This window comes from Lynx canadensis, chromosome X, assembly GCF_007474595.2.
Source record: "Lynx canadensis isolate LIC74 chromosome X, mLynCan4.pri.v2, whole genome shotgun sequence".
NCBI lineage: Eukaryota > Metazoa > Chordata > Mammalia > Carnivora > Felidae > Lynx > Lynx canadensis.
In genome coordinates this window covers 21662064-21676758 of record NC_044321.2, presented here as the reverse complement: position 1 = coordinate 21676758, position 14695 = coordinate 21662064, and the positions used below count along the sequence as shown (strand labels likewise).

At 46.0% G+C, this 14695-nt stretch overlaps 1 protein-coding gene across 1 annotated transcript; it reads right to left on the bottom strand.

The window, feature by feature from the left end:
• Window positions 1–12856: 12856 nt before the first annotated feature.
• Window positions 12857–13849, bottom strand: LOC115506731 (melanoma-associated antigen B1-like). Its single transcript, XM_030304786.1, has one exon. The coding sequence runs from the start codon at window positions 13847–13849 to the stop codon at window positions 12857–12859; it is 993 nt and encodes a 330-aa protein (XP_030160646.1).
• Between the last annotated feature and the right edge of the window lie 846 nt (window positions 13850–14695).

Sequence of the window (14695 nt, the reverse complement as noted above, 5' to 3'; positions counted from 1 at the left end):
CTTGTTGAAAGTGCTGCTATACACATTGGGGTACAGGTGCCCCTGTGCCTCAGCACTCCTGTATCCCTTGGGTAAATTCCTAGCATTGCTACTGCTGGGTCATAGGGTAGGTCTATTCTTAATTTTTGGAGGAACCTCCACACTGTTTTCCAGAGCAGCTGCACCAGTTTGCATTCCCACCAACGGTGCAAGAGGGTTCCCGTTTCTCTACATCCTCTCCGGCATCTGTAGTCTCCTGATTTGTTCATTTTGGCCACTCTGACTGGCATGAGGTGGTATCTCAGTGTGGTTATGATTTCTATTTCCCTGATGAGGAGTGACGTCGAGCATCTTTTCATGTGCCTGTTGGCCATCTGGATGTCATGTCTTCTGCCCATTTCTTCACTGGATTATTTGTTTTTTGGGTGTGGAGTTTGGTGAGTTCTTTATAGATTTTGGATACTAGCCCTTCGTCTGATACGTCATTTGCAAATATCTTTCCCCATTCCGTCGGTTGCCTTTTAATTTTGTTGATTGTCTCCTTTGCTGTGCAGAAGCCTTTTATCTTCATGAGGTCCCAATAGTTCATTTTTGCTTTAAAACCTTTTCTTGATCTGATCTTATCCTCTACCTTCTGTTGCAGGCTCAGAGCAAGCACAGCGTACGGCATGCCCCTCCGCCCCACCGTCAAGTGTTTTTGCACCTAACTTTAGATCCCTAAAGAAGGCTTTGATCACTTGTACTTCATCAAAAGTAAAACCCTTTGGGGCGCCTGGGTGGCGCAGTCGGTTAAGCGTCCGACTTCAGCCAGGTCACGATCTCGTGGTCCGTGAGTTCGAGCCCCGTGTTGGGCTCTGGGCTGATGGCTCAGAGCCTGGAGCCTGTTTCCGATTCTGTGTCTCCCTCTCTCTCTGCCCCTCCCCCGTTCATGCTCTGTCTCTCTCTGTCCCAAGAATAAATAAACGTTGAAAAAAAAAATTTAAAAAAAAAAGAAAAAAAAAAGTAAAACCTTTTGCTTTACAAGAGGCACTTAAAAACAGGTAACAGGGACACCTGGGGGGATTGGTCAGTTAAGCGTCTGACTCTTGATTTTGGCTCATGTCTTGATCTCACGGTTCATGTGTTTGAGCCTCATATCAGGCTCTGTGCTGACAGTGTGGAGCCTGATTGGGATTCTCTCTCCTCCTCCTCCTCCTCCTCCTCCTCCTTCTCCTCCTCCTCCTCCTCTCTTTGCTCCTCCCATGCTCTATCTCTCTCAAAATAAATAAACTTACTTAAAAAAAATAAAGACAGGTAACAAAAACCATAAACAAGAAGATTTGCGCATGTTTGCAAATCACCTGACAAAAGACTTGTACCCAGACGAAACAAGAAAGAATATGTCAAATGGCAATAATAAAAAAAGAGTCCAATTAGAAAATGTGTGTGGAACTTGAAAACATTTCACAAAAGAGGACCTGTGAATGGAAAACAGGCTCATGCTGATATGTTCACCCTGAGTGTCCATTAAGGAAATATGAATTCACGCAACACTGACCTGCAGCGACACGCCTACTATAACAGTGAAAGTAGAAACCCCCGAAAATACCAAGCAGTAGTGAGGATTGCAACCAGTTGGATTTCTCGTCCATGGATGGTGAGAGAGTAAAATGATCCAGGATCTCTACAAATCAATTTGTCAGTTTTTTTGTAGTCAAATACACTCTTACCGTACGATCAAGCAGACTTTTCCTAGGAATTTAAAGAAAAGAAATGCCAAAGCATCCCAGACAAATGTACATAGCAGCTTTATTTGTAGCTGCCCAGGATTTAAGATAACCCAACTATCCTTCAATTGGTGAATGTATAAAAGACTGAAGTACATCCATACAATGGAATCCTTAGCATTAAAAAGAGAACCAATCAATGATACATGAAACATCCTGAATGGATCTTGGGACTATTCTGCTGAGCAAAAAATGCGACCTGAATATGAAATCTTACATACTGTAAAATCCCATTTATGGAATCTTCTCAAAATGGCAAAACTGTAGTGATGGAGAACAGATCCATGGTTGTCAGGTTTTAAGGTCTGGGGAAAGGCAAGACTTCAAATGGAGAGTGTTGGAGACATTTTATATGGTGGGAGAGCAGTTCTGCATCCTGATTGTGGTAGTGGTTATATGAATCGATACATGCGAGTGGCAGGCACCTGGGTGGCTCAGTCACTTAAGCGTGCAATTTCAGTTCAGGTCATGATCTCATGGTTCGAGAGTTTGAGCACCGCATCGTGCTCTATGTTGATGGCTCAGAGCCTGGAGCCTGTTTCGGATTCTGTGTCTCCCTCTATGCCCCTCTCCTTCTTGCACTCTGTCTCTCTCAAAAGTAAGCATTAAAAAAAAATGAAAAATACATGTGGAAAAAAAACTTAGGGAACTCTCCTCCCCTGTCAAATAGGTGCATGTTAAAATTGGCAATCTGAATTAGATTACAATTTAGTTAATAATCTTGGGCAGCAATGTTATTTTCTAAGTCTTTTTTTAAGTAATCTCTGCACCTAACATGGGGCTCAAACTCACAACCCCAAGGTCAAGAGTGGCACGATCTATTCACTGACTGGCTAGATGCCCCATTCAGGGCCTTGATAAATGTACGACTCTACGTAAACTCATATATCAGGCTAAAGCTGGGGAAAAGGAACTTATGTATGTATGTATGTATTTAAGAGAGCGCAGGTAGGGGAGAGGAGCAGACAGAGACAGAATCCTAAGCAGGCTCTACTCTCAGCGTGGACCCCGACACAGGGCTCAATCCCATGACCCCCATGACCCTGGGATCGTGATCTGAGCTGAAATCAAGAGTCAGACACTTAACCAACTGAGCTACCCGGGTGCCCCGAGAACTCGGTTTGTACTATTTTTACAACTTCTTGGCGAGGCTAAAATGATTTTATCCAAAAGGTTTAAAGTACAAGGGCTGTAACTCACGGTACACTGACTGGTGTCCACCAGTGTCCAGTTCTCCCCTCACAGGACGACATTTACAGGCCTCAGTGCAATTAACTGGCCACCTGATGAGAATATGCTTGTGATGGAGCCACTGATTCAAAGCAAAATGCAGAGCCCCACAAAGGCAGCCGGATATGATAACATTGTGTGTGTTAACATAGAAAGAGAGGCAGGGAATCATCCCTGAGCTTCAAGAGGTGGGAAAGGTAAAAAATTAGAGTATCTGCTAAAGGCAGAATATACCAACTTCCAAAAAAAAAAAAAAAAAGGAGGGGGGACCCTGGGTGGCTCCGTTGGTTAAGCGACCGACCTTGGCTCAGGTCATGAACTCACTTTCGTGAGTTCAAGCCCCATGTCAGCCTCTGTGCTGACAGCTCAGAGCCTGGAGCCTTCTTCGGATTCTGTGTGTGTGTGTCTCTCTCTCTCTGCCCCTCCCCTGCTCGCACTCTGTGTCTCGCTCTCTCAAAAATAAATAAACATTTTTAAAAATGTAGAGAAAAATAGAGACAAACTTACCACCTGTACCTTTTCTGGAGCAGCACTCTTACCGTGTTGGTGTCGCCAGCCTTGGATGCCACATTCTTAGTCCCTCAAGAGATCTCTGCACTCAGCAGTGACACCTCAAACAGGGAAAGAGGATTTACATTTTACAGTAGATCCTGTGAAGCCTGTGTGGATGCTTTAGAATCCGTTTTCTTAACTATCTACTTCATAAAGTCACGGCCATTACCGTAACACAGACGGGGTTTTACATCTCCTTTTTCCACAGCCACATAACCTTTTTCTGGGATGCATTTCCTCCTTCTGGACACAAGAAAGATGAAGCTAGCCTAAGTGCCCTCATTTAGGAAACTGTAGGGCAGGAAGGATTGTGTCCCGTCAGGACACTTGTCAGGAAGAGCTCTCCCACAGGAGGAAGGATGGGGCCAACGTGGGAGGATACAGGCAAAAGAAAAGTGAAGGCAGGGGAGCCTAGGAGATGAGGAGAGTCTCCTCAAAACCTCGGCAGAGTGGGAGGAATGTCACTTGGGAGACAGACTGGCTGGTAAGGTACACAGTCCGTGCGTTCCTCTGAGCCACCGAAGCCACCGGTGGGTGTGAGCCGTGCTTCTGGGGGAGAGCCGGGAGGCTTGCTGCACTCCCTGGGAGGAGGAGGCCAGAGCGGTGTACGTGTCCCTATGGGTCTCCTCCTCGTATGTTTAAGGAACCAAGGGAAATGGATCTCTCTCTTTTTCTGTTTCTCTTTCCTTCACTTTGGTAGGATTAAAAAGAGCTGTACCAGATAATGATTTGAATTATCGTTTTATGGGCCTTAGAAATTACTAATAAATATTTTTTTATCTCCTTTTCACATCGGATATTAGAAAGGATAGGACCAAACCTAGGACCCGAACAAACAGGGGTACATAATGAACATTTTATGTACTGCCTCCTTGTTGAATTCAGCTTGGCATTTCTCATTAAAAAAATGTAGGGGTGCCTGGGTGGCTCATTTGGTTAGGTGTCTGATTCTTGATTTCACCTCGAGTCATGATCTCGCGATTTTGTCAGTTTGACAATTTATGTGAATTGTTACATCCTTAAATTGTTCCTGGGACTAATAGGACTGAATTATATTGATGAATAAATCAAGCAGTGTTACAAAGGAAAATTAAAATGTGTAATAAAATGACATAGAAACATTTTTTTAGAGGAATACAGATGTAAAAGATGCAGTTTTAGATAGGAGGAGGATTGTCATACCTTGATGTTCAAATCAGAATAAAATGAAGATGAGTTAGGAACTTTGTGAGAGATGGGTTTTCGGGGACATGGAATCTGAAAATCTAAAGTCAGTCTGAGAAATTGACAAAACAGAATATTGAACAGACGTTATTTTCCGTACGGCAAAAGTAAGGATTCTCCCCATGTTCAACAAGGACTATATAACACAGAAGTTACAAGGAGGGCAAAAATGACAGAACGTATGTTATAATCATGTAAAATAATAACTGCTATATGATCCACTAGGAATGTGTAACTACGTAAAAGAAAGAAAGGGGTGGGTTGCCTGGGTGGCTTATTCGGTTAAGCATCCAATGCTTGATTTTGGCTAAGGTCATGATCTCAGGGTTCGTGAGTTCGAGTCACGATTTCATGGTTTGTGAGTTCGAGCCATCACTGGGCTCTGCGCTGGCAGTGTGGAGCCTTCTTGGGATTCTCTCTCCCTTTCTCTCTTTCTCTGCCCCTCCCTGGCTCACACACACACACACACACACGCTCTGTCTCTCTCAAGATAAATAAATAAACTTTTTTTTAAAAGTGAGAATGGGCAACATATTTAGATCTGCAGCAAAGGCATACTAAAGAAACAAGATGATAAATTGGAAAGAGAAGGAAGAGTTTCATTTGCAATTATGAGAAGCTGGTTTAAATATATAATGGTATTACGGAAAATACTGGTGTCTCTTCATTCTTTTTTGCCGTTTTTAGAGAATACAGGCAAAGTTTTAAAAAGAAAAAGTAAAATAGTATGAGAATTGCACAGTAAACTGGTATTTATATGCCTCGTGTAATGGAAAATCTGCAGAGTCACCTTTGGATCAAAAGCATGCCGTAAAACTTAGGAATTGATGAGTTCTGGGAAGAAAGCCATGGTTCAAAAGCTAGGAAATAAAACATGTTCACTGGAGAAGAGAGAATATAATTCTTTAATAAAGGAAAAGAAAATAACATGGAGCACATAGTACAATGGGGAGAAACTTAGGCATAAAATAATATGAAATTATATCAATGTGAAAAAAATCATTAATGCCTTTGTTACCAGGACAATTTTTGAATGCAAACTTTGTAGCAGAAGAATGTCACAACCAGAGCAGGTATGTGGTGTGTAACTAACCACTCAGAAGGTGACAACATTGAAAGTAGAGGAGAAGAGTCAAGTAAGTCATGAATCTCACTTCTCTTTACATGGTGTTTACTTTGTGAAAGATACGCACATGTTAACTTAGGAAGCATCGTCTTAAATAATAGTCTGTGATGGAAAATATACTTTACTGACATTGTTCTCATGAAAGTCTCTAAGCAAAAAAGTAAGTACATTTTTCAGTTACTTCTTGGAATTGATGGCAGCACTGAAAATATTACGTGTTTTTAAATAGCACAATTTCTTTATATAAGCCTGGATAACAAAGATAGAAACACAACATGTGTAATACTGAAAGCAATCAATGTTATTTGTTGTTGCCCTGTTAGTTGTATACAGTCATTCCTGTAAATACTGAAAATAGTAACTGAATCCGATCATGTCCGGGAAGATTTGTGTAAGATACATATATAATTTCTGCTTCTGAGATATAACTTAAAACTTTCTGGAGGGAGTCTGTTAAGTTGTTTGAATGGACATAGCCTAATACTTGGATTTTAACTTTTTTCCTAATTATTGAAAGGTTACATCAGAGAACGCGTGTTTAGTTTTGGTGTCGTGATGGTTAGATGTATGTTTCGGTTTACCTGGGCCATGGCGTGCCGTGGTCAAACATGATTCTGGGTGCTTTTGTGAGAGCATTGTGGGATGAGATTAACATTAAAATTTGTTGACTGAGTAAAGCAGATTGTCCTTCCTAATGAGGGTACTCCTCATAGAATCACTTGAAGGCCTGAATAGAACAAAGTATGAAAGAGAATTCCTCCTGCCTGATGTTTCTGAGATGGGGCATTGGTTTTTTCTCATCTTTAGACTCGAACTGAAATGTCAGCTCTTCCGGGGCTCCGTCTGGTGGTCTTTACACTGGAACTGCACCTTCTGCGACCCTGGGTCTCTGGCTTGTTGACTCCTCCTGCAGATCTTGGCACTTGCCGGCCTCCATAATCACGTGAGCCAATTACTTATAATAAAACCCGATAGATACATAGATGCATAGATAGATACACAGAGATGTATATACATACACACACACATACACACACTTCCTATTGGTTCAGTTTCTCTGGAGAACCCTGACTAATGTCGGTATATAAATCATATTTTGAATATTTAATAGTATTTTATAAACATAACGGAAATGCATGTGTGTTTTATCAGTGTTGGAAAATATGGAAGCCATAAATAATACAGTAATCATGTACCTTTCCACAGAAGGAGAGGAACATTTTTTTTATTTTGCCATGCATGTTTAATGTTTATACTCTACTAGTTATATGTATGTAAATGTGTCTCTATGAATACACACACACACACACACACACACACACACAGACACGGGCGTGTGTTCCACAGTCTTTCTATTCAAATTTTATTCTAATGTGTTTTATTTTTTTTTAATTTTTTTTAATGTTTATTTTTATTTTTGAGACAGAGAGAGACAGAGCATGAACGGGGGAGGGTCAGAGAGAGAGGGAGACACAGAATCCGAAGCAGGCTCCAGGCTCTGAGCTGTCAGCACAGAGCCCGACGCGTGGCTCGAACTCATGGACCGCGAGATAGTGACCTGAGCCGAAGTCGGACGCCCAACCGACTGAGCCACCCAGGTGCCCCTATTCTAATGTGTTTTAAATGTTGATGGCTTGGAGTTTGAAGGCACTTGTTTGTCACACAAATGTAGTTTTTAAATTTGGACTATACTACTTATGTTTTTGGAGAAGATGAAATACTAGGAGATGGATCTGGCCACCTGCCAGAAACAACCAAGAAAACAGGAAAAAGTGCCAAAATGTATATGACAACCATTTTCAATACCATGGCCATCAGGCCAGGAAAGACAGTGACTCCCAAGAGATTGAAAAGAAAGAAGGTGAGCCTAGAATTGCGCCAGCTTGCTGCCTCGAGCCCATAGCGCACAGACTGGCAGTTCAAGTGAAAACCTGGCAGTTCAGGAGTTGAGAAGAAGAGACTGAGGGTCAGGGGAGAACCAGGAGGCTAGAGTTCACAGGACAAAGTACCAGAGTGAGAGAGCTACACAGAAAAAGAATTTCCGAGTCCACATGGGCTACTTCCTGCTCCCACAAGTCAGAAGGGAAAACTGTATCACGCCCAGGGCATCAGAGAGAGGACATAGAGAGTTGTTTCTGTCATAAAGCAGGATTAGTCGTAGATTTATGTTGCTTTGAAAGTACCTAACCTTTAGAGCAAAAATGGAAAAGATATGAGTGTTTCTAAGAAACTTACCTGAGTTACAGAATAAAGTTCTAGAATATGTAGGTATTGACAAAACAATATTCAGCACACTTGTGCTTGATAAGTGTGAACAAGGCCAAATTCACCATGTTTGGCATCCAGTCAGAAAGTGCCAGGCATGCAAAAAAGCCGGGAATATGTCCACTAGTGAGAATAAAAACTAATCCCTCAACATTTATCCAGAAACTATATGGCTAATAGAAAGAGTAGACAGTGGGGCGCCTGGGTGGCTCAGTCGGTTAAGCGTCCGACTTCAGCTCAGGTCACGATCTCACGGTCCGTGAGTCCGTGAGTTCGAGCCCCGCGTCGGGCTCTGGGCTGATGGCTCGGAGCCTGGAGCCTGCTTCCGATTCTGTGTCTCCCTCTCTCTCTGCCCCTCCCCCGTTCATGCTCTGTCTCTCTCTGTCTCAAAAATAAATAAACGTTAAAAAAAAATTAAAAAAAAAAAAAGAAAGAGTAGACAGTGACATCAGAAGAGTCATAACTATATTCCATTTTTTCTGAGAAACAAGAGTACAAATACAACATGTTAAATAGAGACACGTAAGATAAAGAGAAACACAAATGAACTTTGTGGTACTGAGTGCAATGTCTGAGATAAAAACACACATTTTTGCACGAATGACAGAAGTAAAGATAAGTGTATGTTAAAATCACAGTATATTTTTATAGTACATCTACATATCTAAAGGAAATGAAAACATTAACTCAAAATGTTCTCTGGACTCCCATGTTCAATAACTGAGACATGGAAGCCACCTAAGTGTTCACTGACGGATGAATGGATAAATACAATGTAATATATGTAAAATATTATACACTCATAAAATAAAGGAAATCTTGTCGTTTGCAACAACACGGATAGTCCTTGAGGGCATTACACTACATGAAATAATTCGGAGAAAGACAAATATCATATGATCTCACTTACATGTGAGAATCATTAAAGAAAACAACTCCACCACGAAAACGGTCCCAAATGAATACATACGGAGGACAGACTGGTGGTTGCAGAGGCCAGAAGTGGTGGTAAAGGTGTTCAAGAGGTACAAACTTCCAGTTACAAAATAAATAGGGGCGCCTAGATGGCTGACTTGGGTAAGCGTCCATCTCTTGGTTTCAGCTTGGGTTGTGATCCCAGGGTCACGTGATGGAGCCCCACATCGGGTTCCACACTGAGCATGGAGCCTGCTTAAGATTCTCATTCTCTCTCTCCCTCTCTCCCCCTCCCCCTGTGCCCCTTCCCCACTCATGCCTGTGCATGCTCTCTCGGAAGAAAAAAAAAAAAAAGTCCTGGGAGGGCAAAAGGATCATACGATCATTTTTAGAATAGTAGCTGCTACAGGCTAATTTTATTCACCATGGAGGATGTTGCTGAATTTACTAGGCATGATGTAAAGCAGGCAATTGTGATTTCTCTTTATTGTTTGTATTATTTTGCTGCAAGAACCTATGCACTGTTATCTTGGTAATTGAGATATTTAAACAAGCCTAACAGAAATAGCAGCTGTGTGTTAAAGTAACCGCTAGCTGGTGTGACAGACACACATGAAATCTGAATGGCTTAATGGAATGAAGGCTCCTTTCTGGATGTGGGTTGGAAGGGGCTTTGTACTATCACCTGACCCAGGGATTCAGGCTCCTTCCATCATCTAAATAGAGAATCTTAGCGTTTGCCCTAGAGGGGAAGAACAGAGTGTGGAGGTGGGATACTGTCTGTCAAATGTCTAGACCAGGCAGTGACAAAAAATGCTTCTAGTTACATCTCAGTGGCAAGCGTAGTCATGTGACCCTAAGTACAAGTGAACTGGGCAGTGTAGCCTACCAGTGTGCCAAAGAGGAGGGCAAAACACCTGTGGTTGAGTGGTTGTAGTCTCTCCCATAAGCTTACATAGTAGCTATCCTGTAAAGGAGCAGTTATTAGAATTTATTATGAGACCAACCCCCTCCATTCCTGGTGGAGTTTCTGGCGAGGCTAAATCTGCCTTGGAATTCACAGTACAAGATCACATCACGTTATCAAGAGGATCCTGTAAAGCTTCAGCAGGGAAGGACCACCCTCTCTCAAATGCTTCTTTCTGGACTAACCGTAAGTTCCGGATTCTCAATAGGAAAAGAATGTTCTCTTTTCATTGACGTTTGGTCAAAACCTTAACTTGTGAGTCTGGGCAACCCTCAGCATGACTGAATGTGCCGAACACTTTACAAGTGCTGTTAGGCACAAGGGAAAACCAGGATATTCCTCTGGGGCGAGCAGTGAGATAAGAGGCAGCAGAAGGAGGACGGATTATTTTAATCTGTGCTGTTCAGTCTACCAGGAAACCATTTTCCTCTCCTAGATACACTCTGGGTTCTGACGAATTCTGCCATGGTAGGTGTTTGCTGCATAGTGAAATCCATGGTCTCTCCTCATGCCCAAATTGCGAGGGTGGCTTTGGTTATTGACCACTTAGTTAAGCTCGCTCATCAGTGCATTTGTTCAGAGGCCAGTCTCAAATAACACACCATTAAAGATATACTGCATGTATCAGGATGCTTTCAAAAACCTTTTCTACCTGTAGGATCATATCCCCAAACCGGTAGCTGTGCGAAAGCAAACTCTACTCACGAGCCCACTTAGGGCCTGTTTTGAGAGTGTAGTGAAGAGACACAGGGGTTCTAAACTTCAGTGGCTAAAGTGATCTTTTACATGGATGTGTCTAAACCTGTCTATAATCACCTTTTGTATGACAGGCTCTGTGGCTATCATAGAGGTTCTGGGTTTGATTGGGGTTTTTTTGGTTTGCTTAATTTTTTTAAATTTATTTTCGAGAGAGGGAGACAGAGCCTGAGTGGGGGAGGGTCAGAGAGAGAGGGAGACACAGAATCCGAAGCAGGCTCCAGGCTGTGAGCTGTCAGCATAGGGCCCGACGCGGGGCTCCAACTCCTAAACTGTGAGATCTTGACTTGAGCCGAGGCCGGAGGCTCAACTGACTGAGCCACCCAGGCGCCCAGAAGTTGGAATGTTGTAAGTCAGGAGGAAGGCAGGTGATTCTGGACCGGCTTTACGTTGGCCACAGGGAACGTCCTTTAGAGAAAAAGATGGCGAAGAACTGCCAGCAGGTCAGCTTCCAGAGTTGGACAGCGGGTCACGCTAGGAATGACCCAGGAGGACATTCTAATGTGGCAAAATGCTGGAACTGAACAAAAGCCTGCACCTTGGGCCGAGTCAGCTCTCAAGAAACCCTGGGGTGAGGGAGAGCAGAATCCTAGTAAATGAAGCCCACAGACAATCCCTAAATTGTGGTTTATTCTCCTACTCACCTTCCTTCCTTAGGCCTGCTTCTGATGTTTGGCTACAAAGTCTTCTTATTGCCTGTGAGTCATTGTGGAATAAGAGGAGCCTAAGGGGGAGGCCCTGAGGGAGGAGTGGCACAGCGTGGGCTCCAGAGCAATCAGACCAGGCTCTGCTCCCTGTTCTGTCCCTTCATCAGCCACCTGAACTGGAGAATATTTTGAGTTCTTCCTCTGTTAAGTGTGTTGGATAAGATCCAGCCTGCAGGACTGTTGGAACTGTCTGTAATGTGTGTGAAGCACTCAGTAAGTACAGTGATGGGCAAATATTGGGTCTCTTACGAATGACCATTATTACTCTGAACATTTTGGTTCCAGATGATACCACCCACTTCTTTGTAATATTTTTGTTTGCTTTGATCCAGCATATGTCAGAGATGATGCACTGTACGATAGAGAACACCAAAATAGCCAATAGTTGCCTGGCAGGAAAATTGTCCTGCTAGGCCCCTCTGCTGAATGGGGCCTCCCCTGTTAGGCCAAGCATTTCATGTCCCCTAGAGCATCGATAGCTCTATTAATTGCCAGCCTTATGAACTTGATATCTTGCAAGTTATTTATCTGTAAAAGGAGTCTGGCAAACCCTGTCTTGTCGGAATGTTGGAATATACACAATATATTGTAAAGCACTTGGCATATTTATTGGGGAATACTGGATCTTTACTGATTGATAGTGATCATGTGATTATTTTGAAACCCCCAAATTACCAAATCCCAAGTAATTTTTTAAAATTAATCCAGTAGATACTAGAAAATAAACACTGTTCTTCAACAAATATTCTTTATTAAGCTATGATATTCCAGGGCAGATATCTTTTAATACTAGAAAACCAAGACTAAACACAACAAGGCAAACAAATAATTGAACACATTAAACATTTTAAAGTTTATTTTTTTTTCATGTACTTTGTGACCTCATCTATTTTCCTGTTGTATTCTTTCACATCTCCTTGAATCCTGTTCTGGTACCATGTCATCTTGTCTGGATATTGAACAAAATACTGAATATATTTGAATTCCTTTACAAATAGCAAAACTGAGACTTTAAAACCTTTTGAAATGCAAAAAAATGTGAGCCTAATGTTGGTCATACCTTCATATCTTGAAGCAAAGTAAACTTTATCTTAAAAAGAAAAACATTTGAAAAAACATTAAATATCTCGAGCTAATATGTATCTGTGTATTTAACTTTACCTAAAATATAATTATGTGAAGATCAAAAAGAAGATAGGTTTTGTTAAAACAAAGCCACTTAGACCCCCACTACTTAAAATGTTCAACTGAAGATTTCTTAACTGTTAGATCTACTTACTTCCCTCCAGCCCCCCGACTCTGCACTACCTGGAAGGTCAAGGGCCCCCTTCCGCCCCGAGCAGGAGGAGCAGCCGCCCCACCCGCCTCGCTAGATTCGGCGGCCGCGGCCGACCCGGGCCCGGGACGGCTCCCCGGCTCCCGAAGGGCCCGCAGCCTCGCCGGCGGAGGCCACCGTGGCTGCGTCTGTGGGGCTCTCGCGCGCCGCCTCTTCCAGCAGGGCCTCCTGGTACAGCTGGGGGAAGCAGCTGGGCACCGTGTCGTTGATCTTGGCCAGCACCTGCAGCACCTCCATCTTGCTGGTGTGGGCGCGGGCTCTCGGGCCCCACAGGAACTCGTAGCGCTGAGGTTTGCTGCCCGGCACGTGGCGGTACTCCAGGTACTTCTGGCGCACCAGGTCTTGGGTGATGAACTTCCTGGGCTCCCCGAAGATCGGGTGCCTGCGGCCCGCGTACACGCCCAGCACGTTGAGGAACTCCCACACCTCCTCCTCGCTGGCGCGGTTGCCCTTCATGAAGATCACGCCCAGCAGCGCCAGGACCAGGCCGCTCTTGGGCGGCCCCTCGTCGCCGCCGTCGCCCTCCAGGCCCGGCTTGCTGACCAGCGCGTAGGCCCGGCCGCCGGCGTCGCCCTCCCGGAGCTCGAGGCCGAAGAGCAGCTGCAGGCGCTCCGAGGTGCGCCTGAGGATCTCGGCCCAGTGCGCCTCGTACTTCCTGCTGACGATCTTCAGCAGCGCGGCCCGCGTGATGGGCTCCTTGCTGGCGTGCTTCTCCAGCAGGAACCGCACCAGCATCTCGGCCTTGCGGCTGAGGGGGTCTTTGCGGGCGCCCGGGGCGGGGGGCGCGGCCGGGCCCTCGGCGCCCTGCTCACGTGGCGGGCTTGCGGCGCCTGCGCCGGGGGACCCGGGGGCCGGGGCACCCTGAGGCTGCTGGGCTGCACCCGCCCGGGGGGACCCCGGGGAAGCCTCCCCAAGGGGCTCCGCCGCCGCGGCGGCGGCCTGAGCACCCCCCACACCCTGCCCCTCAACCTGGCCCTCGTGGCGTTTCTGGCCGGCGCGCAGCTTTTTCTTCTGGCGGCGTGGCATGACGACGCTGGGCCCGGCTGGCAGGCAGCGAGGACACCTGTAAGGGCGGGGGTGGGGGGCAGGAGTTGTCCTGAGAGCCTTCAGCGGGGAGAGTCCCCCTGGGCTTCGGCCAAGGCCTCCCCTGCAGGGTCCTCGAGGGCACCGCTGTGCGACCCCCCAGGGCTCCCGACGTCCCGGTCAGCCTGCCCCCTCGCCCACCCCCCCACCCCCGGCCGAAAACCCTGTGGAGGCACGTGGGGGGAGCCTTGGCCCCAGGCAGACAGCCCTGCCTGGGGGCCACTCGGGTGACAGCGGGGTTCCGAACTGACGCGGGAGAGCCCTGGGTCCCGGGTTTGGGGGCCCTCTCCGTCACATTCAGGCTCGGCACGGTACTTGTGGGCCCGACCCAGGCCCCCACCCCCATCTCCTGCTCTGAAGGCGACCCCGCCATCTTCCAGGGGACCCACGGGGCCGAAAGGAGGGAGCGCCTCGGCCCCCCACGGAGTCAGGGGGCACCTGGTGCTGAATGAACACTCGTGGCAGGCCTTCTCTGTCCTGGGTTCCTTGGGTGCTGGGAATGACGCACAATCCCCACTTGGGCTCCGGGTAGGACCTGGGACCCTCCCTTCCACTGACTGCTGGCTGCAGCTTCGGGACACAGCTCCCCCCGGCCTCACACCTGGTATTTCTTAGACGTGGCGGGGCTGTCTCAGCCTGGCCTTCCTTTCCTGGCATTTGCAGGGTTGACACGAGCGGACAGGCCACGTTCCCTCTGGTCCCCGGGGCCCGGGCCCGGACCCTACCCCCCCCCCCCCCGCCGGCCAAGGTCAGGAGCGGGGACGCTGCGTCGCCCCTGTCGCGGAGTAC